The sequence below is a fragment of the Melanotaenia boesemani genome, chromosome 13 (genome assembly GCF_017639745.1).
Source record: "Melanotaenia boesemani isolate fMelBoe1 chromosome 13, fMelBoe1.pri, whole genome shotgun sequence".
Taxonomy (NCBI): domain Eukaryota; kingdom Metazoa; phylum Chordata; class Actinopteri; order Atheriniformes; family Melanotaeniidae; genus Melanotaenia; species Melanotaenia boesemani.
In genome coordinates, this window is record NC_055694.1 from 35,284,518 (window position 1) to 35,310,323 (window position 25,806).

At 45.0% G+C, this 25,806-nt stretch overlaps 1 protein-coding gene across 5 annotated transcripts in view; it reads left to right on the forward strand.

The window, feature by feature from the left end:
- The first annotated feature begins 3,848 nt into the window (after nucleotides 1–3,848).
- myt1b (myelin transcription factor 1b) overlaps nucleotides 3,849–25,806 on the forward strand; it is a 41,130-nt gene continuing 19,172 nt past the window's right edge. For all 5 annotated transcript variants that reach the window (XM_042003220.1, XM_042003223.1, XM_042003222.1 and 2 more), the window contains exons 1-7: nucleotides 3,849–3,960; nucleotides 11,356–11,462; nucleotides 16,260–16,314; nucleotides 19,448–19,478; nucleotides 20,562–20,624; nucleotides 22,901–23,244; nucleotides 24,478–25,608. In XM_042003220.1, the coding sequence (XP_041859154.1) occupies nucleotides 3,936–3,960; nucleotides 11,356–11,462; nucleotides 16,260–16,314; nucleotides 19,448–19,478; nucleotides 20,562–20,624; nucleotides 22,901–23,244; nucleotides 24,478–25,608 (1,756 nt within the window). In that variant the 5' untranslated portion in view covers nucleotides 3,849–3,935. The remainder of the gene's footprint in view (nucleotides 3,961–11,355; nucleotides 11,463–16,259; nucleotides 16,315–19,447; nucleotides 19,479–20,561; nucleotides 20,625–22,900; nucleotides 23,245–24,477; nucleotides 25,609–25,806) is intronic.

The following is a 25,806-nucleotide window of genomic DNA, read 5'->3' on the forward strand; positions in this document are numbered from 1 at the left end:
GCCGTCCCAAATCCCAGACAGCTTCAATCATGTTTTGGTGAATGTGGGACCATGTCTTGGAAAAGACACTGGCAACACTTTTGGTTCTCCCACGAACTTTATAAATAAAGATAATCCACACTAGATCCTAGATCCACACTGCCTTGTTTTTCTAAAATTCTTGAAAAGCTGGTATGCAGTGGAACATCTAACAACATTTTGTTCAGACATCGGGGTTTAGGAAGAAATAATCTACATACATGATGGCTGCTCTGGAGAAAATGAATACAGGCATTTTTTTAGATTTATTTTTGATCTGGTGAGCCGTGAAATTTTATCAGAAATGTTATTTTATGGTTTAAAAAAACAGGGTTTGCAATGGGTTGCTAATAACTTAAACAGAAGAGAGCAATTAGCTGTTTTCAGTGGTAATGGATCACGCTGGCGGGCGTTCCACAAGGCTCCATTTCAGGATCCTTGCTGTTTTTAATACATGCTAATGATCTTGCTTCAAGTATATGGTCACCTATAATCTTTGCTGATTCTCTTATTCACAAGGAAAATGCTGGACTCCTTCATTGGTTTAAGTTAAATAGATTCACTCAATTTTAAGAAACCTAACTTCATTATTTTCAGAAACAAGAACAAGTATTACAGACAGAGCTGAAACTGATACGGATAACGCGGCTCTTCATACGGCGGAGTTGTTGTCTACGTGGACGAGAAGCTCTGCTTTAAGATTCGTTGTGAAATGGTTGGGCATTATGAAAAAGGTTAAACAGCACTTACCTTCTAATTTATTTAGAGCTCACAAATCTTTTGTAAGAATCGCCACCAACTCTTCTTATTTAGCCTCATCTAATTCATTATTTAAACAACTGCAAATACAATTTATGAGGTTAACAAGTACCAAACAGGGGTAGTTGTGTATGAAGTGATCTGCCTGTTTCTTGTTACTCTGGTTGTCGTGCACATTTTGCACGAAGTCAGAAGGACAGCTTCCTTTCTGTTGGACGTCTGATGCTAAATTCTCTTTTGTCTATTCGGTGAATGGCATCAAAAATCTAACAGTCATGTTTCTCTTTAAATTCATTTAAGACCGAGTCATCTAAAACCTGCTCTGATTGGTTAGCCGTACTGGCCATTTTGGGTTATAACAACAACAAATTCTTTGTGTTAGCTGGCTCAAAGAACAAGAACTAAAAGTAAGCCCAGTTAGAGACCGAGGCTACCACCCTGAGCATCAGACTGTGTGATGACGGCTCTTCGGATGCATCATTTAACTCTTCTCCCACACAAACTGGGTCGATTGCATGTCGCCCACTGCAGCTCATCGTACAAGGAATGTTGTAAAAAGTGTATTTTAAAATGCAAAAGAAGCCAGAGAACTGTTTCCTGAGAACTTTAATCATGTCTTCGTTCCGTCTCGTCGCCTGGTGCTTCGCTCCAACATCACAGCTCCACGAACTTTAAGATGAACACATTTACAACCAGGAGCTGGATTTCCGTCTCACTGTGTCCCTTAATGAATCTGTGGTTAAAAACCAGGATATTTGTTAAAGTTTGATGTCTTTTGTAGTTTATTGTCTTGTGTTCAGTAGTGGCTGTTCAGGCTCCATCATCGTCCCAGAGAAGCTTTCCATCATTAACATGTCCATATGGTGTTTTCAGAGCCTGACTGGTCCTCTGGGCCACACACACTGCGGCTTTGTCCGGCTTTCTGGCATCAGATTGCAACGTACAGCGCAGCCTTTAGTTTTACAGTGTGCAGGGTTAGCTTTTCCACGACCAGAGCGTCCTGTGGTCGTCTCCTGTTATTCAGAGCCAGTTGTTGTAATTTTCAGAGCAGACGTCAGATGAAGGTTTGAGGACTCAGAATTTACAAAGCTGTGACATTTGATCATCTTATCCTCTGAGACTTTATAAAACGTATGTCATTTCTCCTTCTGCTTCTTTACTTTTACTGTTTTTGTTAATCAGAACAGCAATAAAAAGCTTTTGTCTAAGAAAACTTTACCGGTACTAAAGGGAACGCATCTTTTCCTTTTGGTCATTTAAGGCTAAAACAATCCATACTCCACTTTCTCTCTACAGAAACTACACATCAGTTCCAGCTTACAAGAGACTTGTAAGAGGAAAACAATTGACTTTAAGTTTCACTCAAAAATCTGAGTTTTCTAGCTTTTAATGAAAACCAGTCAGAAACAGTTTATTTAAGGTAAGTTTAGCTGAACATGGTTTGTGGAGGTATTTAGGGATTTTAAAGGTTTTTACTTTTACTTCAGTAACACAAAGGGAGTCAAACTTATAATTTTAGTGTAGTTTAGTGTATGTAAGTTAATCTGATTCAGAAACACTCATTTTGGTGTCCAGTAAAGCTGCACATGTAAGTCTCATTCAGGATCTTTGTTGTGTGGAGGGTTTTTTCAGTTTCAGTTTACAATGTTTAAAGGCTTAAACTCTGAGTTGGGAGCCTCCGCGCTGGGACCGTTGCCTGCTTGGTCTGCAGGATCGTTGCCATGGGGATGGCTGTGGTCTGGGTGGCACCAGACCGGTGGTCCTGGTGCAGGCCCCGGCCTGCCGGACCCGGGCTGTCCCCATGGTGGCAGCCTCTGTGGTCATGGTGGCTCCTGGTGTGGACGGATCCCCAAGACATTGTTTCCTCATAGTAGATGTAGCAAACATAGCTTTAGTGTGCATTTTATTATGTAATGCACTTTGTGCTACTTATGGATGAAAAGTGTTTTATAAATAAATTTTGATTTGATTTGATTTCTGCGATGGACTGGTGACCTGTCCAGGTGAAGGCTACGGCTTCCCCGTGACCCGTGATGGAAGCGTTGTAAATAATGGATGGATTTTATTCTTTTCCTTTTTCCTTTTAATTAGAAGAAGTTCAAGGAATTGATTTGTTAAGTCCAACAGCAGGAAAGTGGTTTATTGGAACTCACTGTAAAAGATGACTTGGGCTGAGCGATGACGTTATAAACATGCCTTCCTGGAGGAAGAGTTCACTGTTTGGCAATGTGCAGCCATGAAGAACAAACAAAGGCAACAACACAGTGATGCCATTAAATGTGCATGAAATAAAATGAAATGAAGAAGTAAAGGCAGTAGGATGTGTTGAGGTTGTTTTACCCCCCATTACATCTTGGAAAGATGGGGATGGGGTAATGGGTGCAAGCAATGGGAGAGCTCATTATCTGGCAGACCATCTGCTATTGGGAGGGAGGAACTGTCTGTCTGTCCCAGACACAGACACTCTGAATGGGCCTGGAGTTGCAGTGAAAATGTTCCTCTAACTTACCTAAATTAGCTGTACATCTGGTACATTTGGTCACACATGATGGGGTGGCTGAAGCCTGGCATGTGAGAAAATGGCTGGGACGTTGTGTGAACGGGCGTCACTGGGTGGCTGAAGTTAAACTGGAACAGCTGTTATATTAATGTGGTCTTTATTGTTGACTTGTGAGACACTTTTTATATATTTTATGTGGAAGATGCTTTTCTTTTGTTTGTCCACGGCAGCATATTAACTGAAACTAATCCAGATGGGTTAAAAAGCTAAATAGTGGCAGAGTGAAGCGGTTGGTGAGATGGCAGATAGAGTTAAGGGTTTATGTGCTTTAAATCAGATTGCAGGGGGAGCTTAGTGAGTGTGAGAAGTTGCCGGGAGCAGCAGATGCTCTTTGTTGCTGCTCTGGGCTTTTGTTGTTGAAAGCTGAGACTCGAGGAGCCTGATTGGCTGCAGTTCCTGGGAGCAGGAGGCCTTCCCCGCTTCCTATTGGCTGTGTGTGAGTGTCAGTCAAGCCGCTGGTCCCGCCCACGCGGACCTGCTGAACTCCGGAGGGAAGTTGAGGTAAAGTTTGGCCAACTTTGAGTAAAACTTGCCGGCAGCACTTGGCGGTGGCTGCGGACTGAGAGGAAGAGAGACTGAGAGGAGCAGGACCGCAAACATGAAGCTGTGCCGCACTTTTCTAGGTTCGTACCGCTCGCTTGTCTTCAGGTTTTAGCTTTTAAAACTTTTAAAGATGAACTTTATGTTTCGGCATCTACGAATTTCTTCGTCTTTATGAATGAAGCGTCTGTGTTTAAGTGTGTTCCTTTAAAATTAGCTTTTGAACATCTTTTTTATGAAAATAAAGAGGAAGTTTAATCTGTGGAGTTATGTGGACGAAAATAAAAAGCTTTTAGAGAAAATGTGGCCGCGCAGGATTAAAAGCGGCTTACAGCTCTGTCTAATCACCAGCTCCAACTTTAAAACTTCCATAAACACATCCAGGCTGCATGTCAACTTCTGCCGAGTTTAAGAGAGAAAAGAAACTTTACTGGCCTTTTTTGTAAGAAATCCGAAAACCGCCCAGACAAAGGACAGTTGGTCCCCTCGGGGACCGTGTGGGCCCGGTACCACGGGGACAATGCCAAGCTGCGGGCTTATTAAAAACTTTTTGTGTGTGTTAGTCTGTCGGCTTGTTCCATCTGTCGAGGGTCTATAGGGGCCTCCCCCGGTCCCAACCTCAGCGCCCAGTCAGCTGCTGCCCCCATGTAATATTTATACTGGCTGCTCGCGGCCTCCGTACCCACCATGCAACTGCTGCAGCGCTGCAGGCCTCTGCGCCATCTGCATCCTCACAGACTTAAGAGCAACAGAGGAAAGTATTCCCAGCTGATCGGCCGGCTCGGCCCTCATCCACAGCTCACTTTTTATTTACGTTCACCCCAACTTTTATTGATTTATTGGCTCTCAGAGTTTAAGCTTCTAAACAGTTTAGATTGTTTTAATTTGGTTTCCTGTCTATAGGACTAACTTTATTAAGTTGTTTTTATTACTTGAGCAACAAAGGAAATACATTTCCTGCATTTTAGTTTTAATTTAAAAAGGAAGACAACTTTCACAGCCAGGAGTTTTGTTCGGGCGCCATTAAACTTGATTTTCCTCAGATGGGCAGAACAAAGGCCTTTGTTGTCTCCGCAAAGCCGCGCAGTCCGGATCGGAGCTGTCCAGAGTCCTGAACACGCGCTCGCGCCGCGTGTTGGAGCTGTCCACCGTCCTGAAATCACAGTCCTAGACACAAACAGTTTGACTGTATTTAGCAGCTTTGTGTTCAAACAGCCGCGTTCTGTCTCCTCTATCAGCGCAGAGCCTCGCGGGGCCTCGCAGCGCGCACCTGACCCGCAGGCTCAACTTTCCACACGGGTCCACCTCTTCTTTGGATCAGAGGTTTTTCCCCGTTCCTGCTTCTTTCCCGTCTTTTGTTTATTCGATTGTCGACACTGTTGTTGCTGCTGTTGTGAATCCTTTCTCTCTCCGCGCACACAGTCTGAAATCATACTGATGGCGGCGCGCACGGCCGGTGATTGATTTCAGCTCCAATGCATAACAATGGGATTGCACAAAAAGAGCCTGCTGCAAAGAGATAAGAATTTAATAGAATTTCTGAAAGCTGAAGGTTGGGCTTTTTGAATATTCCCTGCGTGCGCGGCGTGGAGACAGCAGATAAAGGATGGCATTTGTGGGGACTATTCTCAAATGGCTTGTAATGAATGGTTGTCATTTCCACTAATGGTTTCAAAACAGCAAAGCAAACCAGGGTGTGAGCAACATTTAGGAGTGACTCCAAGTTGCACTTGTCTGTTTTTTGTTTGGAACTGGCGGCACTTTGGAAACTATTTTAAAAAAAGAGAGATCTGATGCTGACAGTGATCTCCTCTCAAAAACTCCGGCGCCTGTTTGCTTAAAGAGATTATTCAAACTGAGACTGCGCAGCTCTCATTTCTACCTGAACATAAATAATTTTGGAGGCCTGCCTGGATATGTCGTTAAACTCCTGCTTCCCATACGCAGGTGTTATCAGATGCTGTCAGCGGAGCGCGCGCACACAGACTCTGCACACAACTACTACATCAATTTTAGCCCAAGAAAAGAAAAAAGAAAAAAGTTCCCCTGAATGAATTATTGGACGGTACCACTCTGAAGGGTGAGCAGGGGTGGGACGCCGTGGGGAAGATGACAGTGGTTGTAACCTCCACAGAAGTTGTCAGGGGATGAAAGAGTATGTGCTCTGTCTGGTGCATGCGCAGGGAAAAATGCTGATGGACTGAGTTAAAAGAAAAAAGGAAGTGAGGAAACTTGTTTTTGTGTTTTTAAAATTTAAAATCGCCGCTTGAAGCTGCCAGAATCTAGTTGGTAAAATCAGATGATTTGTTTGTTTAACAGAGAGATAGCGCGAGGGAGAAAGTCAGAGAGGATGAGGGGTGTGTACGTGCGCGGGTGTGCACAGTTAGTGTGTAGTAGAGACAGGAGGGGGGGGGGGGGGGGGGGGGGGGGGCTCAAGCCCTGCCCATCTGATGCTGGAGGTTTTACTACAGCTTCCGTGATGTCATGGCAAAGGGCGGAGGGAGGAGTTGTGGGGGTTCGGGGGGAGTGGAGAGGGGATGGGATGGAGGGAGGTGGGGGGTGGTACAATGGCTCATGAGGGAAAGGTAAGTCAATATTACGTTTTTTTTTTCCTTCTTTTTTTCCTCGCTGACAAAGGCAAATGAAGCCATGTTTTTGCTTACAAACAAGTCCATCTTAGCGCCTGGATGCGGGTCCGTGCGCCGAGGCGCTGCGTAGGAGAGGCCGCCGCTCCTCTTCTTTATCACATCTGGACGTTTGGGACGGGATAGATGATCGTTTTCTAAAACAAACCTTTACTCGGGATTTCTTTTTATTTTATAAAACTTGACAGCGAGCTGCAACTCTCGGAGCGAAGCAAGGACGCAGGAAATATTACCGGATAAACAGGTAACCAGTGGAAAAAACAAAAAAACGCGCATGTTTTGATTTTTAAATAGATCTGTTACCATTGATCTGGGATTATCCGATTATCCCTTTTCCTTTTCTTTTTCGCACAACTTTGGTATTTCTCTGAGTTATTTTAATAATCTAAAACATCGCGTGGATTTTCATTTCCTCCCGACATGTTTCTTTTAAAAAGAAATAATCCGGCTCGTCCACTGGGCTATGGATTAAAACTTACTGCGATCTCCAACAGTTTAAGTTGATTATTCCTCCACACATGTACAGTCTTTAACTTGATCTACACCTTCATCCAACTGTAATCAGTAAGAACAGAGAAGATGCTGCTTTTTTAGCCTTTGAATGTTGTCTGTGTTCACACCGGTGCCCTTTATTATAAGTGGAAAAAAGCAGTTATGGCGCTTTCTCGGAACCTCGGTGGATGCGTGTTCACCCACTTCCTCTCGGATAGTTCATCAGCTGTGTGTGGGGCTGAAGGAGACATGCTCAGTAAAAATGGACATTACTGTGCATCTCCGCTCTCTCAGCGGACCGGGTCGCAGCTGAAGTGCAGCCACTTGTCTGTCCTCTAGTTTCACCTTCTGTATCTCCAGGAATAAATGAGCTCGCTGGCTGTGCTCGTCGCACCGCAGCTCCCCTCCGTCTTCTACCGGCGGGAGATCGCGATGCTACGGTGGGCGTTTGAGCAGGACTCCCGTGTGTGCGTGTGGATGCACGGACAGATGGATGGATGGATGGAAGGAAGGATGGAGTGAGAGGCACGAGGGAGGGAGGGGTTGGCCATTTGATCCTCTGCAGCAAAAAACAGAGACGCTGTCTTTAAATGTCAGCCGCCTTTAGTAGCGCAGATGAAATAAATAACTAAATAAATAAAAACTCCTCAGAAGCCGCTGGAAATAAACCCTGAAAGGGTTATGCTTGTGCGTTGTTTCTTTCCCTTCAATTCACCCCTCCACCCATCCTCTCCTCCTCTTCCTCACCCACCTTCTTGCTTTGCTTAGATGGCCACGTAATGTGCTCCGTGCGCGCGGATCGGTTTGTCAAAGCACCTGCGTCCTAAGATGGAGGAAAGAGATGAAGGATGATGATAGGTGGAGTGTGTTATGTCACCGGCTCGCTAAGTTACCCTCTCCATCCTCAAACCTCTGAATGCCGCTTCAGCTCTTAGAAACTTCAGCTGCTAGTTGACATGTTAGCAAGTCTTTCAGGGTTGTAAACAGGTAACCTTTAAACTTTACTACTCGCCCTTTTCCAGTTGAAAAAGCCTCAAGGTGCAGAAACCACATCAAACTGCGCATTTGTTTTCTTTTTGGGGATGTTTGTCTGTATAATGTGTCTCACTGACTTTAACCAGCTTTTAAATGTTGGATTTGAAGCTGAGCAGCTGAGTTGAGCCACTTTAAATCTGTCTTTTGTTGGCCGGTATGGAATAAATACCGAGCTGAAGATTTAATGCATCACAGGCAGAAATGATAAAATACCTTTTGTTTTTCTTCTGTGTATGTTTCTGTAAAATGCAGCCTAGTTTCAGGGGATTAGAGAATTAGGTTATTGGTGCCTTCTGCTGCCAGCGGAGGCCATAACGGCGGTGTTGAGTGTGAGCAGGCTCTGATATGAAGTTGCTCCTCTGTGTGTGTGTGTGTGTGTGTGTCTTCTTTTTGGTTATTGTGATTGGAGGAAGTCTCTGTTTGTGAAGGGCTGAATAGCCGATGGTGAGGACAGCAGGTGCCAGAGGAGGGAGTGCAATAAACATGCTGGAGGAGCAGCTGGGGCCAAATTGCACTGTTGTCATTCAAAGCCTATCAGAAATCTAAGCAAAGGTCAGGGTCGGCTGGGCTTTCAACGGAGAGTAAGGCATTTAAAACGCAAGCCTGGATATAATGAATTGCATGCCTGATGTTTAAAGAGAGGCGGATTTAAAAAAGAGAAAGGAAATTAATTAAAAAGCAAGTCAAACATCATCAGATGTGTTTCGCATCTTCACAGACTCAAGGTCTTTCAGGTGTGCGTCCTACGGTCAGGGTTGTGTTTTAACTGCAGCGCTGTCACATTTGTGTTGTTTCTCTGATGCTGGGGTCAGGGTGGCCCTCAGGGGACTTCCTCCTGAAGCTGGTTACCATGGTGCTGCTTCCCTTTCACACCCCCTCTACCCTTAAACTCCCATCACGTAACTGATAAGCGCAGGCATCTGCCAGTTTGTCCCTCAATTCAACCTTCAGATTGGGTAAAAACTCACATCACAAACTATTTTTCTCTAGTTTTCACATCCTGCTTTCCTTCAATAAACAAACAAAAAAGTGATGGGACTGTACTGCCTGTCTCTTCGGCTGGCTCCTTGTAATCACTCTAAGTTGTCAGTAAATCCTGCTTAACAGGACCAGGGGTGTACAGCTGGCCTGCATGTGCACTAATACTGTTACAGACAGTACACCCTGGTATTTAATCTAACTGTGGATTTAGGCCTCTTTGCTCTATTGTCCCAGTACAGTAAGCTGCAGTCCTGTAATAGCATTACTTCATCCTAAAGTTTGTTTTCTCTTAAAAGCTTTTTTTGTATCATCGTTCAGGCTAAATGTATTGATTTAGTCATTTATTTAGTGTTTTCCTTTGCAGAAAACAAGAAAAAGCTTCTCATGTTAAAAGGCAGAGTCCTGGCAGGAGAGAAACACTCATTTCTTATTCATCGCTCCACCCACCCTCAGCTCTGATGAACCAAGCCCCGGTGGATAGCTAATTGTCTTGTATTCCTCCAATGGTGGCTGCTGAAATAACAAGCTGTGTGTCTTTTAGCTGGGAATTAGCAGCATGTGATCAAACAATAAGAGAGCAGATATCCTGAGTGGGCCAGGCTCAATTTAGTTTGAAGAATGCAGATGAAACAACAAATGAAAGTGAAGAGGGAAGGATTATACGCCAGCCATCTTTTTATCCATTAAAACAGACTTGTTCAAAATGTCCACGTGTGTTTTGTGTTGGTAGCGGCGCGGCGGCTCAGGACTGGGCAGAGCGAGGACGCCGACACGGCCCGAGGCTACATGTCCTAATAGAGAGCTGTTATATATTTGGCATTTAAGAAAGGCTTTCAGCTTCTTGGCCCCCAAACTAACAACCCAGGACGGATGCTCACTTCCCTCTGAAAGAAGAGGGGGGAAGTAAGAGATCTGAGGTTGTGTGTTTGTGTATGTGGAGACAGAGATAGCTGAGACAGAGACGGAGATGCAGGCCAACAGTACTGCTGCTGTAATCACTTTTTCACAGAGGGGGATGAAAGTTGATAAACAAGCATTTTGTAGAGTGCTGGCTGAGCTTTGGCCAGGTTTCTGCATGTGTTGGGTGAAGTAGGGAAGGTGTGGTGGATTTTTACTCCCCCTCTTGACTTTTTATTTTCACCACTGTGTGCTGTGGGTTCACACACAGGATGAGTGGGGAGGAGACGAGGGAGATCCGGAAAGCACAAAACATAAGAAGGTAAATACAGTAAACAGGAGGAAATGAGGCTGGGAGATTCATCTTCACTTAAAAAAAAAGGTCAGGGATTTGCACCCTCTTCGCAATCTTGTTAAATTTTAGATTCGCTAGGATTGTCACAATAAAGATATTCCAGTAAATCCTGAGCTGTGACCCCAACCCTGCTCTGTTTGAGTTTTATTTGCTCTAAGATGTTCCTGAGGACAGGAAAAGGCAGGCTTGTGCACTTAGAGGAGTAAACTCAAGGGCAGTTCCTCTTTCACATCGTTCTGCTGCAAAGATGCGCGAGTCGCAGGAAGGTGACAGCCAGAGGGTAGAGATGGAACACACACACACACACACACACACATATATATATTTATATATATATATATATATATATATATATATATATATATATATATATCTGAGAAAGAATCAGATTTCACCGCACCAGCTCAGCAGTGTTTGAACACGGCGATGGGGAGAGGGAGTGGCGTCCGCTCGCGAGGTGGAGTGTCTTAAAGCTGCACTAGTTGGGGGGAAAAAAAGTTCAGCCCTGCAGGCAGCAGGATACACATCCCTCCTGAACCTGAAGATGATGATGAAGCTCGGCTGTTAGACAACTCCAGCGGTGTTAGGAAGAGATGTGTAAGGGTCTGTTTCTCCTGGGTTGTCATCAGAAAGATGGGATGAAGAGCTGTTACCTTGATGAAAAAAGAGAGGAGAGGGAAGGAGGTTTGATTTATGTATGATTCATTATTTACTGACCATTCTTCACCCCCCACTCACCTCATTCGCTCATACACGCGCTGGAAAAGCTCGATAAAAATTCACAAATTTGATTGATTCTAATAGCAAACTGACAGGGACCCCAGCTGGGCCACTTAGCCGTGCCTGTGTGTGTGTGTGTGTGTGTGTGTGTGCGCGTGCGTGTGTGTGTGTGTGGAACATATATCCTCCTCTTTTAGTTAATAAAGGAGTGTCTGCAGCATGCTCCAGTGCTTCAACCTTCCCCCACCTCTCTTCCTCCCTTATCTACAATGCTGCCCCATTCGTTGGTGCTGATGCTGATTATCCCCCCCCCCCGTCCCACCTTCATCTTTGTTCCCCCTTTCTGTTGTTAGAAAATGAGTTTCGGGGTGAGCTGGTGAACCAGCGGTGGACACGAGGCGAGAGGACCAGCAGCCGCTGTCAGGCCTCACAGAGACTGCAGAGCCGTCGACCAATCATGGTGAGTGACAAGCCTCCCCCCTTTCCTCCTCTTCACCTTCATCTCTCACCACATCCACAACGCCCCTTCCAACCTAATTCTGCTTCCTGGGCATTTCCCCAATCCCTAACTCAGCGGGGAAAGTGGGATGAGGCAGAGGCGGAGGGGGAGGTGTGTGTTGCAGTGTGGGGGTGGTGTTGACGGCTGTGCCGGACGGAGAAACATGAATCAAGCAGCCCATCAGATCTCCCGGCCCGGCCCTGCCCACCCCCTCGCCTCGGCTCAGTTTAGTTAAGCTCAGCACGGCCCAGCTCAGCGTTTTCCCGCTGCTGAGTTCACTTCACAGGACTTTTTTTTTCTGTTCAAACACAATAAAAGAAGGAACTCAAAAGGATGTCCTTGAGCTGCTCATACTTTTTTGTCCATGATATTCTGTGTTATCAGCAGAGCAGAGCACCGCCTCCTCTTCCTCATCTTCTCCGGCTCTGACCCACGTTTTCCATCCATCCAACACCTGATCCCTTTTCTAGTGAACTGATGGGGGACTGAAGGCAGATTGAAGGAGGGAGGGGTGGGGTGTTTTCCCTTGGGCTCAGTAAAAGTAGTTTTGCTTCCCCCTGATGGCTCAGGTTCATCTGAAGAGATGACTTTTATTGATTGGGTTTGATTTCTGCCACCGAGCGAGCTGTGGAGCGAGAGGCTCTGCTTCCCGACACTACATCATGTGAAGCGGCCTCTGACCGTCGGGCCTGGTTATGAAACCCTCATCGTTCTAGACTGGAAGTAAACGGCTGAAATGGAGCGAAGATTAAATCTGGAAGGATTTTTGGATTTAAGAAGAGCAATGAGGATGACTCAGCCTGGAAATGGCAGACACACGCATGACCCATGATGTGGTCCTCTGTCCTTCCTCTTTCCACTGTCTTGCTGGTGTGAATCCTTAAGGTGGAACTGTGGAAGGCTCCACTCCGCTCCGACTCCGCTCTCCATGACACCCCTTCCTGTCCTCATCCACTCTTGTAAACCTGAGAATGAATAAAAGTTGTTTCTGTGCACCGCGGGACGGAGGTGACCTTCTCTCTGAAGTGGTTGCCCCCAGCCAGACATTTACATGGAGCTTCCTGCACCAGAAGAAGCACATAGCCTGCAGGTACGAGCTGCGTCTTCTTCCTGCTCTTCCTCGCCTGCAGTTCCTCACATTTCACACTCGTTTAAGCTCATGACGTAGACACACACACACATGCTGCCACATTTGTGCAGCTGGTCTTCAACCCTATGAGCAACCTTCTTCACCATCTCCTTGTTTTCCTTCTGTTTCCACAGAGTCTAGCGGTCCACATGTATGTACCTTTCATGGTGTCTGATTAAAAGACAGTAACGTAGAGAAGCTTTGCACATAAGCTGAAAAAGACTGTTTGAAAGCGCTCACACAGACCAGGAGAACACCTGCCTGTCTGCATCTGGATTCATTTGCAGCGACTTTGTGTTCATACAAATTTAATGAGCTCAAATTGAGAAAAAGGGCAGGAATAAGAGGAGAACTGAGACATGCATACCTATTCAAATGTACGTAGCTATGGTTACAAAAACATGAAAGCAACAGGAGCCCTTTACAGTCCAGGTTTTGATTCATCCAACGACAGTTAATGTAAGGAGGAAAGGAAAATAAGAACGAGGAATGTGTGCGTCATATTAACACACATCATCTCCTTTTGTCCATGGTTACATTCATGCAGCTGAAATGGTTTGGAAACAGTTTTTGTATGTCTGTTTAAGCCGTGTTAGCATTTAATTCGTGGACTTTTAGCCTTCATCACCTCTTCTAATCAGGCAAAGAGATTGTTTTGAATAATTACAGTTTGTCGTTTCACAAAAGACAGAATGCAGAGACATATATTAAACCCAGAATAATTTCCTGTGGTCATCTTTTTTTTCTTGTTTTTTGTGGGGGTTCTTTGTGTTTTTTTTTTTTTGTCAGCTTGAGAGGCTGATGTGTGCTTTCCATCATTTAGTGGCTTTTAGCAGCAAAACAAACAATCTCTAAAATAAGTAAAGATTACCAGTAAAAAACAAACTGATATCTAAAAGTGAACTTGCTCTATGCATCGTGTTATTTGGCTAAAACTGAGCATGTAGGTGTTATTTATAGACTGTATTTAGTAATGTGGTTGAAGTCAATGTCTTGAAGTGTAGTACCAGTCGTGGCCACTAGGGGCTCTTAAGCGTGAACGCGCGCACGTCCCTGGTCCGTGTTTAACCTGGCTCCTGATCAGCTGTAGAATCAGCTGAGTTGATTTCAACATACAGGCAAAAATCTAAAAAAAAAAAAAAAAAATCAACAGCAATGTAGAAATTATAACCCAAACAGCGTTTATATAATCTATACGTTTATAGTGTTTAATTACAATAGTGGAGTTATGAGATAATAATAATAATGTTCCTCCCCCAGTCTGTTCCACAGTTTTACCCACAAACAGACACAAAAAAAAATTTCTGCATTTTAAAATTTTGTGTTTCCTCAGAAATGATCCCCTGCCTCTCTGGCTGAAAAGGTTTTGCATGTTTAAAGGTAATTAAACTTTAATTGTAAGTTCCTGCTAACTTTAAACATTGTGTGGTAATAAACCAGGTGGAGTTTGTATGATCCAGATAACCAACTGTATGTATAATACTGACTGCCCTCTTTATATTAGTAGTATTAACAGTATAAAACTGAATAGGAAAGTGTGTTGGTCTTTACAGGGATCCTTCCAGCCTGCCAGGGTGTCATTGAGTTGCAGGCTTACATCTGGTTGGAAATAAAACCCGAAGGTGTATGAAAGCTTGCATGTCTGGTCCTTCTATCATAAATTCATGTAACGAACACCCCAGCACATGTTATTCAAAGTCTTTAAATGAAAGCTGGAAGACATTTTTAGCTGACTTCATCACTTAGCAGAGCCCTCGGTGCTGTGCAGGTCAAACACAACCAGAGAAAATGCTGAACATCCAGTAGATACACACACTAGAACCGAGTGATGGCATCTACATATTGCACCATAATGGCCTAAAAATCTAACATACCCAACACAGAACACGCGTTGATGAAAGCCCTCACCCCTAAACCTGGTCTCACCACAGTCTGAGTCCCATGTGTGAAGCTGAAGCAAACTTTCTCTGCTTTGCTGTTCTTCATAGACCGTGTGTGTGTGTGTGTGTGTGTGTGTGTGTGAATAATCTGTAATGCCCCTGTATCGTGGTTGTTAAGAAAATTTAGTGGAATGAAATGCACTATTTTCTATAAGCAAAAAAATAAATAAAATAAATAAAGACTGAAGTGAAGTAGAAGCACTTCAGGAGATCTTCTACTCCTCCTGTTCCATCTTCCACACATCGGACAGTTGTGTGAGGAAATGGCCTCTGAGCTCTCGTCGCCTCCTCTTCCCACACAGAAGGAGTCAACTGCTCCCTTCAGACGATGCACAAAGCTGCTGCCTGTTGCTCGAACTTCTTATACGAGTGGAGGCTGGAGGGGTGAGAGGCAGCGAGGAGCGGGCCAAGGCGGTGGACGCTCCCTCAGGAAGGGAGGGGCAGGTGCTGCACCTGTACCTCCGGCCAAACACTAAACACTAATGAATGAAGCGCACACTCGTCGGGAGTGGAGGGAAGAAAAGCCCTTAACAAGAACAACAACAGTGGGTTTCATCCTCCTCTCATCCCACTTTCTTCCCTTCTTTTCATGAGCAGTCTATTAGCAGGAAGGGGGCACTGCCAAATAAAGAGCGCGGGGAGAGAAAAAGACGAGTAGAAACAGGGACCCATGTTTGAACCCACTGAGATGGTGCCAGCTAGACTATAGAGAGGCAACAAAGCGGCTAAGTGGCCGGGCATGGCGGAGGGAGTTTCGGCAACAAGAAGGATAAAAGGGGGGTAGATGGGGAGTTAACAGAGGGAAGAAAGAGTGGGCGGACAAATAGAGCGAGGGAGATCAGGGGTGTGTGTGTGCGTTTATATGTATATACATAAGTCCAGTAATCAAAGCTAATGGCTCCATTGTGTCCAGGAAGCATGTGATCGCTTCACTGTGCAGCCGAGGAGGTGTGGCCGCGGCGTGTGCGCGTGTGTGCACGTGTGTTAGGCGGTGGGGTTAACACCTGCTTCTTTGTGGCTTAAAAGCTGAGCCAGGAGTAAGCAGCGAGTTCAACACACACACACACTCCTCTCCTTAAAAGGGTTATTACCGCGGCTTTTATGTGTTTTTGCTTTATTATTACATTCAGCCTGGTGATGATTGCCAGGCCCGCTGCTCACGGGGCCACGGCCCCGCGCCGGCCCCGCCTCTAGCCTCCACACAGACTACAATCATGAGGACCACTCAGAAGCGGGAATCACGGTGGGGAGTGATGGGAGGTGTGTGGGGAGCGAGGCTGGGGAGGGAAGTAGCTTTAACAACAGTTTGTTTTTCTTGTAAATCATTTTTATGAACTGAACATGATGTTTGTCAGTTTGTTTAAGTGTGTTTTGGGCTGTGTGTGGGGACAGAGCACAGCCAGGGAGGAAAGAGGGGAGAATAAAAGACATGATGGTGTCTGTGCGTCAGCGTTAGCTTTGGTGTGTTTCAAAGGGAACATCCTGAACAGGCTTATTATAGCTGCTGTTCTGAAGCAGAGGAAGATGAGGACAATGAACTGGATGTGTGGTGGAATATAGTGAGAACATTGAGAAATAACCACTGATGGTTTCTCTCTTCCTCCTCCTCTTCTCTTTTCCCTTTATTTCCTCTATTATTTGCTCCATTTTCGCCTCCTCTTGCTCTTCTATCGCTTTCTTTTATCACAGATGAGTGTGGAGGGCGACGACAAACGAACTCGCACTCGGTCCAAAGGAATCAGAGGTGAGTGGTGGGAACGTCTCTCCATCTGTAGCTGCTCACATTCACATGCAAGCATCAGTTCAACTGGTTCATTACGTCTCTGTTTTTAGATGTAGAACTGCTTATGTTTACTATTTGTAGAAATGAAAATGACACATATCTGAACTCCAGATATAAACTTTGTCAGAATCAAAGTCAGCAGGTGAACTAGAAGATGAAGCCTAAAACTCTCTAAAAGATGGACGAAGCCACAGCAGAGTCACTGTTTGCTTGGTTTAAGGCTGCACCTCAAGTCATTCTGGCTGTTTTTGTCCTGAAAATGCTGACCTTTCGTTTACAAAGATGGCCTCGAAGCCTGGCCTTAAAAAGCTGCACTGATCTTTCCAAGAAAGGAAAGAAGTGATGAGGAGTCAAAGCCCAGCAGGCAAATATGTACTGAGGCAATAAATCAAGTGAGAGCTTTTTGTCTTTTACCTACCGAAACTTTTTCTGTACTTGTGGCCGAGGAGTCGCCCTCTACTGGCCGTTAGAAAAAATGCAGACTCAAGAGACGAGGAGGCCGTATCCATCTGATAGGAAGTTTATGATTAAAGCACTAAAAATGTTTAATTCATTTTAATAACATGAAATCACACCATGGTAAACCATTTAACCATTCAAAAACCACAGTTATGTGCTAAGGGCTAAGCTTAGCACAGTAGCAGCAGCTCGGTCTTTAGCAACTCAGTTTAACCACTGAGTTTGAATAAATTTTCATCAAATCATTTATTAATGAGCAAGAAAGCTGTGAAAGAACATATCTTATTAGCCTTAAAGGTTTGAATTCTGAAGCTGACAATCACTAGCAACAATGGTTGATAATCAGCTTACAAGGGAATAAAATTACTCATATCTGTAATCTGGTCTAAAGAATAATAATTACAAAGTTTGGAAAAGAGGCCTCAAACTGGACTAAAATGTCATTTTGGGCCCAATGAGAGCAGATAAATACCCAGGTCAGATAAACGGCAAGAAGCGCCTTCTGATACTGCGCCAAGTCTCCTGCTTTTACTCTTTTAAAGTGGTCCTGAGAAGTACTTATTCTGGCTTTATGAATGTCTTTCTGTGTTTTCTTGAATTCATTTTTTATTCCAGTCCATGTTCAGTTTTTTTTAACCTCTTAAAGTCGCATTACGTAACTTTCTGACCTTTAAACTCGTGGGTCATCTGCCATGTTTGGATCTACCAAATTTCCTTTTTCCCTCCGTTCATCCAGTCTCTGATTTTCTTAAACACTATCTCCACGCCACGCCGTGTTTTTGGCAAACAGCTGTTTGGTTGATGCAGAATTGCATCTTCCTGTTTGTCATTTTTGTAGATGCAACAAAATAAACATGAACAAACGTGCATTTTTGACACGTTGCTTGTAGGAAACTGCCCAGCGACCCACGCTCCCTCCACCCGGTGCTCCAGCGATGCCGGTTCATCGGCGCCCTCCTCGGTCAGGGTCAGGATGAATAATAAAAGAACTTCAGATCTTCTGGAGAACCTTTGCTTTCAAAGATCACAAGAGTTTTGCCTCCAGGGAACAAAATATGGGGGGACGGCTTCAGACTAGGGCTGCAACTAATGACTATTCTGATGGTCGATTATCCGCCGACTATTAAAACGACTAGTCGACCAATCGGATTCTGTATCTTATGATTATTATAAATGGATCTTATTTCACTTTCAGCTTTGAAATCTTACATGAGGTTGTTATGTAAGTGTGACGTTCCTCCTCTTTAAATGTTCGAGCATTGCAGACGTACTTCCGTGGTACACAAGGTCCGCTTTACAAATCTCACATGTATTTAATTTATTTTGTAAGTTTAACGTGAAGTTTTCCCAGACTTTTAACATTCTCCGCCGCGGTTTTTCTCCCTGGTCCGCCACCATATTTTTCCCCTGGCGGACTTATTGCGCATGTGCAACTCTCAGCAGAGATAAAAAAAAAAAGAAGACGATGTCTCACTTTGTATTTTTTTTCCCTCTTTGCGCGTGTGCATTAAGCAACTTTCAGCAGAGATAGGATTAGAAGACGATGTCTCACTCTGTAGTTTCGACTAATCGTTGCAGCCCTACTTCAGACCTCTGCACACTTCTACCGTCTAACCAAGTCTTACACTTCTACTCTAACAGACGCTGTTACAGAAACTGTGGCTGTGCTCGTTATAAAAATCGTGTGTGTGTGTGCTGTGATTCGTGGTGTGTTGTTGAATGAGAGTGTGCTCATATTTATACTTTTGTCTTCTTTGTGTGTTTTTGTGCACAAGCATGTGTGTGTTTGATGTTTAGAAGCGAGACAGCACGCATGGAGACGTCCGTTCATCCCAACTGCATGATGAAAGACTGAGAAACTGAGATGCCCCACACAAACACACACACACAAACGCACCAGCTGTGTGTGTCATGGTTTATTTTCCTGCTCTTGGAGTATCCTGATACTCGGGGTTTTTCTGACATGTGATTAATGCTTCTGATATGGGAGCCCAAACTGAATTCTCCAGGATGGTATTGTTTTCTCATTTTGCTCTAAATGAAAATAGGATCTTTCTCCAGACTCGTTCTATCGCTCAACTCCCAATCGATGCCCAGAGCAGCCGGAGCGGTGCATGTTGTTTTGTGAACAGAGCTTGATTTATGTTTTGAAGGCAATTACTATAAGTTGTCCCTGAAAGAAGTGCTTTCAGTTTTCCTTTTCATTTCATTTTCCCAGTTATGATAACTAAAGTGTAACAATTAATCTTCTATTGCTGAAGTCTGCATATAATTGTCACTTTTTTCTGAGCAGCAATCTGCAGTTCAGCTGATTTAGGCTTTTCCTCTGTGTGTGTGTGTGTGTTATTTATTCAGTATGTTTCTGCACACTAAACCTTACACTCCTGTTTGTTTTGCATTTGGTTTGCATGCAGATATGCATGTGCACTCGCGTGCGTGTGTGTAAACTCAGGAGACTGTAGGTGTGTTTTTTCCTCCTGATCATGCAGTCAGCAGTGTGCAAGCCTCTATGAGGAAACTCACATGGGATTCATATGCATTTGTGATTTATTGATCTGGGTTTCTTTTAGCAGTGTTGTGCTCTGAGCAGTCATTCACCTTTGTCCCCCCTCTTTTCTCTCCCCCTTTCTTTCAGTTCCTATTGAGCTTGTAGGACAAGAGCTGAGGTAAGAAAACACCTTCATCTTTGTGCAAATCCCTTTCATAAAGTTCTTTTATGTGCACCACCGTGCAGCCTCCCCAGCACTCGCAGATTCTCCATCTGTGCTTTTTAGATGATGCTGTATATTATTCGTTTTTATTCCTTACCGTCAGCACTTCTTCAGTGGCTCCAACAGGCTGCTATCGATTTCTGGCGGCCTTTTGCTATTTCCTGCTATGGACACATACAGTAGTTGCAATGAAATGGGCATATGATCTTTTTGCCATATGATAGAAGGGTACAGAGGATGGTGAAGGGCAATTATTTAGGTTTTTTCCTCTTTTGGCAGTACCTACTCCTCCTCATAGTTTCCCACCCAGGCAACAGCTTTCAGAGCCAGCAGGCCACTTGTCCTCTTTCCCTTCCCTCCTGCTAAATGATTTTTTTCATCTTCTCTCATTTTGTCACACTTCACCTCAGAGCATTGATCTGTACTCAGCACTCTAAAAACGAAGATTTAGATGCTGGGACTAAGGTAGAGAAATAGAAGGAAGAGCCAGGGAGCACCTCATTTAAAATGCAAATGCAGCATTTTTTTAATAAGCAAAATTAATAATAAGGATAATTGGAGTAATAAAGGGCAATTGCTGGGGGAAGTTAATGAGAATTGAAATGAGCCATCCTGAGGGGTCATAGCAACCTGAATCAAAGCAGAGACAGAAGAGAAAAGAGGGAGGGAGGGAGGGAAAGAGCGAGGCCTGATGATGATGATGATGATGATGACTGGTGAATAGAGCAGAGCAGGGGAAATTACAGCAGGTCTCGGCTGATCCGTATCGCTCATAGTAACAGGATATAGGCCAGGGTTGATGCACGACGTACAGCGCTCTGTTTCCCTCAGCTTGTTGCCGCCTGCATTCGTGCGTCTGCTGGACAGGCTGCATATCTTTGTGCATGTGCATCTGTGTGACATGTGTGCTTGTCTTTGCTTTGTTTTGTTTATCTTAATTTTCTTTTTACTGCTTGTGGTTATCATTGCTGCAGCACAGGGACTAAAATGCATTTCTGTGTCTTAAACATATCTCTAACCTCCATCCATTTCATCCAGCTGCCCCACCCCTGGATGCAATGGCTCCGGCCATATCAGTGGGAGATACTCACGACACAGAAGGTAGGGCAGATTAAAACCCCACCCTCTGTCTGTCCTTCTTCTGTCTGTCCTCCTTGCCCTCTCTGCCCCACAGCGCCTGCTTTGTGCTTTTAAAGGAATCATTCAGGTTCATGCAGACTATTAAATACGCAGATCAATACCAGATGTACCAGCGATGAGTCAGGGGAAGCTGTTAGTTTGGGTGTGTCATAACAAAATCCTCAAAGTGAAAACAAGCAACCGGCTCTCGTTCCACAGGCATGAGATTTAGCTGTATTAGAGCCTTTAGCATCTCTAAGATGCATGCAAGGGGCAGGCTAAAGCTTGATGCAGGAAATGTCTTTTAGAGGGGTATTACCAGGCAACAGTATGGATGGAGAAAACAGGGCTGTGACTCGTTCTTTACTTCACTGTTCGCCTGATAGTTTGATGCAAAGCGCGAGTTCAAACGAGTCTGCAAAACCAAAACTACAGATGTTTAAACAGTTCTGCCAAAAGCACCTTAGATACTTTTATTTGTGGTTATTGAGGTTGCTAATTCAGAAATGAAAAGAAAAATTCCCAATGTGAAAGATGCTTCAGGGCGCTCTCTCTTATCTTCGTTTATATTTCCATGAAGCCCAGTTAGGATCATGCATAAAACAAAATAGTTGTGGGACTAAATTATTACTAATTAGGATCCTCTGATAATGTGAAAATTCCCTGCTGTATCTACCGCTGTATGGGCAGTTCGTCCTCTGTGATATTATACAGCCGTCAGGGTTTTAATCTGCACCAACTGCAACACAACATCTGGGTGAAAATGTTCATTTTCACTGTTGGTCCTGCACTCGGGGCTGGAAGAGTGGGCACAGTTCCCGTTTCCCATGACTGAAGCGCAAGTTTACTGATCATAATCACATGAAGGGTGTGAGACTGGCAACATGTAGGCAAAGAGAGAGATGTCGCTGTAAGGTTCAATCTCAGTAGGGTGGATGTCTGCAGGTCAATCAAAAGAAAACACAGTAGTCTAATTACCTTAGAAGAGTGATCAGCATGGCGGTGTAGCACAGTCTGTAGACTACAGAGTAGTTGTAGTCCTTCATGTTGTCACATTAGAGGCGTATCCTCAAACAAGCAGAGGAAAACCAGTCAGAGAGAGAACAGACGGAAACAAGACTCCAGTGAGTCACTGCTTCCAGCCACGACATGCTGCCGTCCCATGTGAGGTTCACATGAAAAACAAACGATACATAACATCTCAATTAATGAGCTTTAAGAATACTAATATGCTAATTACGGACGCAGCAAAGCTCGATCACTTCAGATGTAAAAGTGGGGCTAACAGGGCTGCTAATGTTTCTGCTCTCGTTTCCTTTTGTTCAGCTTGATGAAATGATCACAGCTGGCTGTTAAAACTCTCTTAACGTCCGACTGAGACTGCAGCTCCTGTTACACAAAAAAGTGATTTTAATTCCCCTTTTTAATGAGGATTATTTTATTTGACTACTTTATGAATGTCTTCTTTCTTCTGTGGCTTAATTAGCTTTCAAGCCTCGAAACTGGCCTTGTTTCCTGAATGCTAGCCTTAGAATTCCCTTACAGCCAGCCATGAACAGAAATGACCTTAAATTAATGTCACAAGTTTAAATGGTGTGAGGTTTAACGATGAAAACAAACTAAGAAAAAGCTCCTTTGCCAGAATAATTCTAATTAACTGTATTCCAGTGAGAATAGCTGCTTTTGAGTTCTGACAAACTCCCAGAGCTTCAAATGTTAGCCCTGAAACTGTGAGATGTGATCTTCAGGTTTGGCTCCAGCTTCCTTCCCCTCCCGTCGTCGCCTGTGCCGTCGCCCTCAGAGACTCTGAGAGACTCGGGGCAGCTCAGTGGCTTGTGACTCCTCTTTATTGAAGGGAAGATATTAGCTATCTGTTTACATGTGTATTGGTTCAGCAGGCAATTTCAGATGCACTTTGTTTATAGATCGTCCCTCAGCCTCCCTCGGCATCTCACAGGTGAGAATAAGAGGGAGTTTATTGGATTTCACCCTCCGCTGCTTCACCCGCCCGCCTCTCCATGCAAGTTGTTCATTAAACGTTCCACTCAATTGGCTGAGATTGGTTGTGATGTCTGAGTGAGCAAGCATGGCGCCCCCCTCAGGCCATATGTGTTGACTCATCCTGCTTCTTCATGCCAAAACACACCCTCCATCCTTCCATGAGCCTGAAGAGGTGAATAAGGTTTGATTGGACGTGTCTGAGTGAGCTTCTAATATTAGTGAATCTGCCTTTTTGTCCCACTCTTTTCTCTCACAAGCCTATTGGGTTGCCCCATAGCAAGAAAGCGCCGTCTGGAGGAAGCAGAGGCCGAGCAGGAGCAAGAACAGGAACCAGAGAGGCCTGCCTCCAAGAGGAAGTCCCACCCCCTGAAACTGGCCCTGGACGAGGGCTTCAGCGCAGAGAGCGACGCCAGCAGCGAGGCCGAAGGAGACAAGGATGGAGAGAAAGCTGAGGAGGCCAAGGGGACAGCAAAGGAGGAAGAGGAGAAGGATGCAGGGGTAGAGGAAGAGGAGTACCTTACACAGGACGGGCAGACAAACGGACAAGAAGAGGAGGCGGAGCAGAAGGACGAGGAGGAGCCACGTCAGAAAGGTGGGAAAGGTGCAGATGATGGTTTTCTCCATTCTACATAAAATTTTAAATATCTGGAAAAGTTTTAAAAGATTTAATTTAATTTAATTTAATTTAAAAATATGTTTTTGCCTGAAGAGGTATTTACTGAGTTATATAACTATTGAAGAGAATTATGAATTTGATATATATAGAGCATGAATAATATCATTCAAATTTTCACAAGTAATAATAATCATAAGAATAATGTTGGAGGCCTTGACCTGAATTTATTTTTAATTATATAAAAACAAAATAAAAACAGATAAAACAAAAAAAAAAACCAAGAAAAAAAGACTGAAATAAAATAAAATTTGTCCATTAAGGGTCCCGGGGAAGCTGGAGCCTAACCCAGCATTTAGCAGTGAGAGGCAAGTTCACCTGGGCAGGTAACCCATCCATCGCAGGGTCGACACAGAGACAAACAACCGGTTAGCCTACCACGTCTGTGGACGGTGGCACGAAGCCGGAGAACCCGGAGAGAACCCACACAGGGAGAACATGCAGACTCCACACAGAAAGGCCGCTGTTCCTCCCTCCCCTCAGCCGGGGCTCGAACCAGCGACCTTCTTGCTGTGTGGCTGCGGTGCTAACCACCTTACAGCCCTATTACGTCACTAAAAACAAATAAAATAAAAAAAGTTGATTTTTTTTTTGTTTTGTTTGTTACTTTTACAAATTAGTGGCATCAAGACGTGGAGGTTTTTAACTGTAGAACATTAAGTCACGGGGGGCTGAAGTTTTGATAATATCGGAGGTACAGAGGTCTCAGAAAGGCGTGTAGCATGTCACACGTCGGTCATGTTAGCAGTGGAGGCGGAAACAGCTGCTTTTGTGTAATTTGATGTACATGGCACAGTTTGTCATTTGTAGAAAGAGTCTTACTCCAGCTGGAAATAAGCTCCATCACACCTTTTTAAAAAGGGATCTCAAATAAAGGAACTGACCAGTGAAGTTGTAGAAATGATCGTTGGTGTTGATCCAGCAGCAGACAGACGGAGTTTTTATGCCTCCAGGACTCTGAGTTTCTCTCTGCTTCTACAAGTTGCTTTACATCCACAGATTTGTCACAGCAGGTTGTCACCATTTTGTTTCCAGTTCACAGCGGATGACTTCAGAGGCAGCGAGGTGATGCAAGCCATGATAGAGATGTGCTGACAGCAGCTTTAGCTCACTGCCTGACTCACTCTTTCCTGTGTCACATCTTCATCTTTGTCTCCACAGAGGAAGAGTGTGTGATGGTGGAGTCCGAGCTCGAACCAGCGTCACCTGCAGCCGAGGAGTCTCCCTCACAGAGCACCGAGGAGGTGGCCAACTCGCTCCTCCACCTGGGCCGAGTCTCCAACAGCATCACTGGAAGCATGGCCACTCAGCCGACTGTTGCTATGGAGACTGAAGATGTCGGCGTGGCAGCTGAACAGGGTGAAGGAGTAGAAGATGAGCAGGAGGGGGGCAGGAGTGAAGGGGAACAGGAGGTGGCACACAGAGTTCAAGTGCTGGAGGAGTCATCTGTTCTGCAGAGGGAGGCAGCCGACGTGGAGGATGAGCAACAGGAGCACGAAGACTGCAGCAACCACGAGAGCCCGGAGTATCAGGCCCACGGGATCCGCCATGGACACATCAAATGTGAAGAGGATGTGGAAGAGATCATTGTGTCAGTGCAGCAGAGGCAAGAAGACGAGGAGGATGAAGAGGAGCACAGGGGCCACGCTCTCTCCATATCTGACGTGCCAACTGCCGTCCGCACCATCACCAGCACAGCAGCAGCTCAGGGAACACACATCAAGACTGAAGACCACAGGGCCAGTCCGCTGGAGGACCACAACTCACACCAGACAAGTCCAGTCCAGAACCACAACACCAACAGAGCCAGTCCGCTGGACAGATATGACACACATAAACCTAGCTCACTTCAAAACTACAAGACCAGCCCTTCTCTAAGCTACAGCTCCCACAGGGCCAGTCCATTCGAGGACTACTTCCCCATGCCCAGAGGGGATAACTACAACATCCACAAGGCCTCATCCTCGGCCTCCCCCGACATCATCGAAGTGCGATCAGATAAGTCAGAGGAGAGAGAGTTGGACATGGACATGGACGGAGACATGGAGCGGGATGACGAGGACAGCCTGTCGCAGCGTTCCACCGACGTGACCGACGAGTCGGAGATGTTTGACATGACCCGAGGGAACCTGGGTCTGCTGGAGCAAGCCATCGCCCTGAAAGCAGAGCAGGTGAAGCCAGCCGGCCCCAGAGAGTTTCTCCGGGCCCCTGACATCCACCATCAGCGATACTTCACCATTGAGGACAGGCCCAAGCACCTGGACGTCCTCCGCAAGAGCTACTTTAGCAAAGGTAGAGTGGAGACGCACAGAGGGGTGGGCAGAGCGACGATACAGGAAGTACATCATCCCACTTCCTCTTCTGGGTTCTTCCTCTCTGGTTTTCAGGCATATGATGTCTCTTTTCTTTTGGAAAAGGAGTCTTAGTCATTAAGTCATCCACAGACTGGCTAGATCATTTATCCCCAACAGAAAAGGAGCATCTTATTCA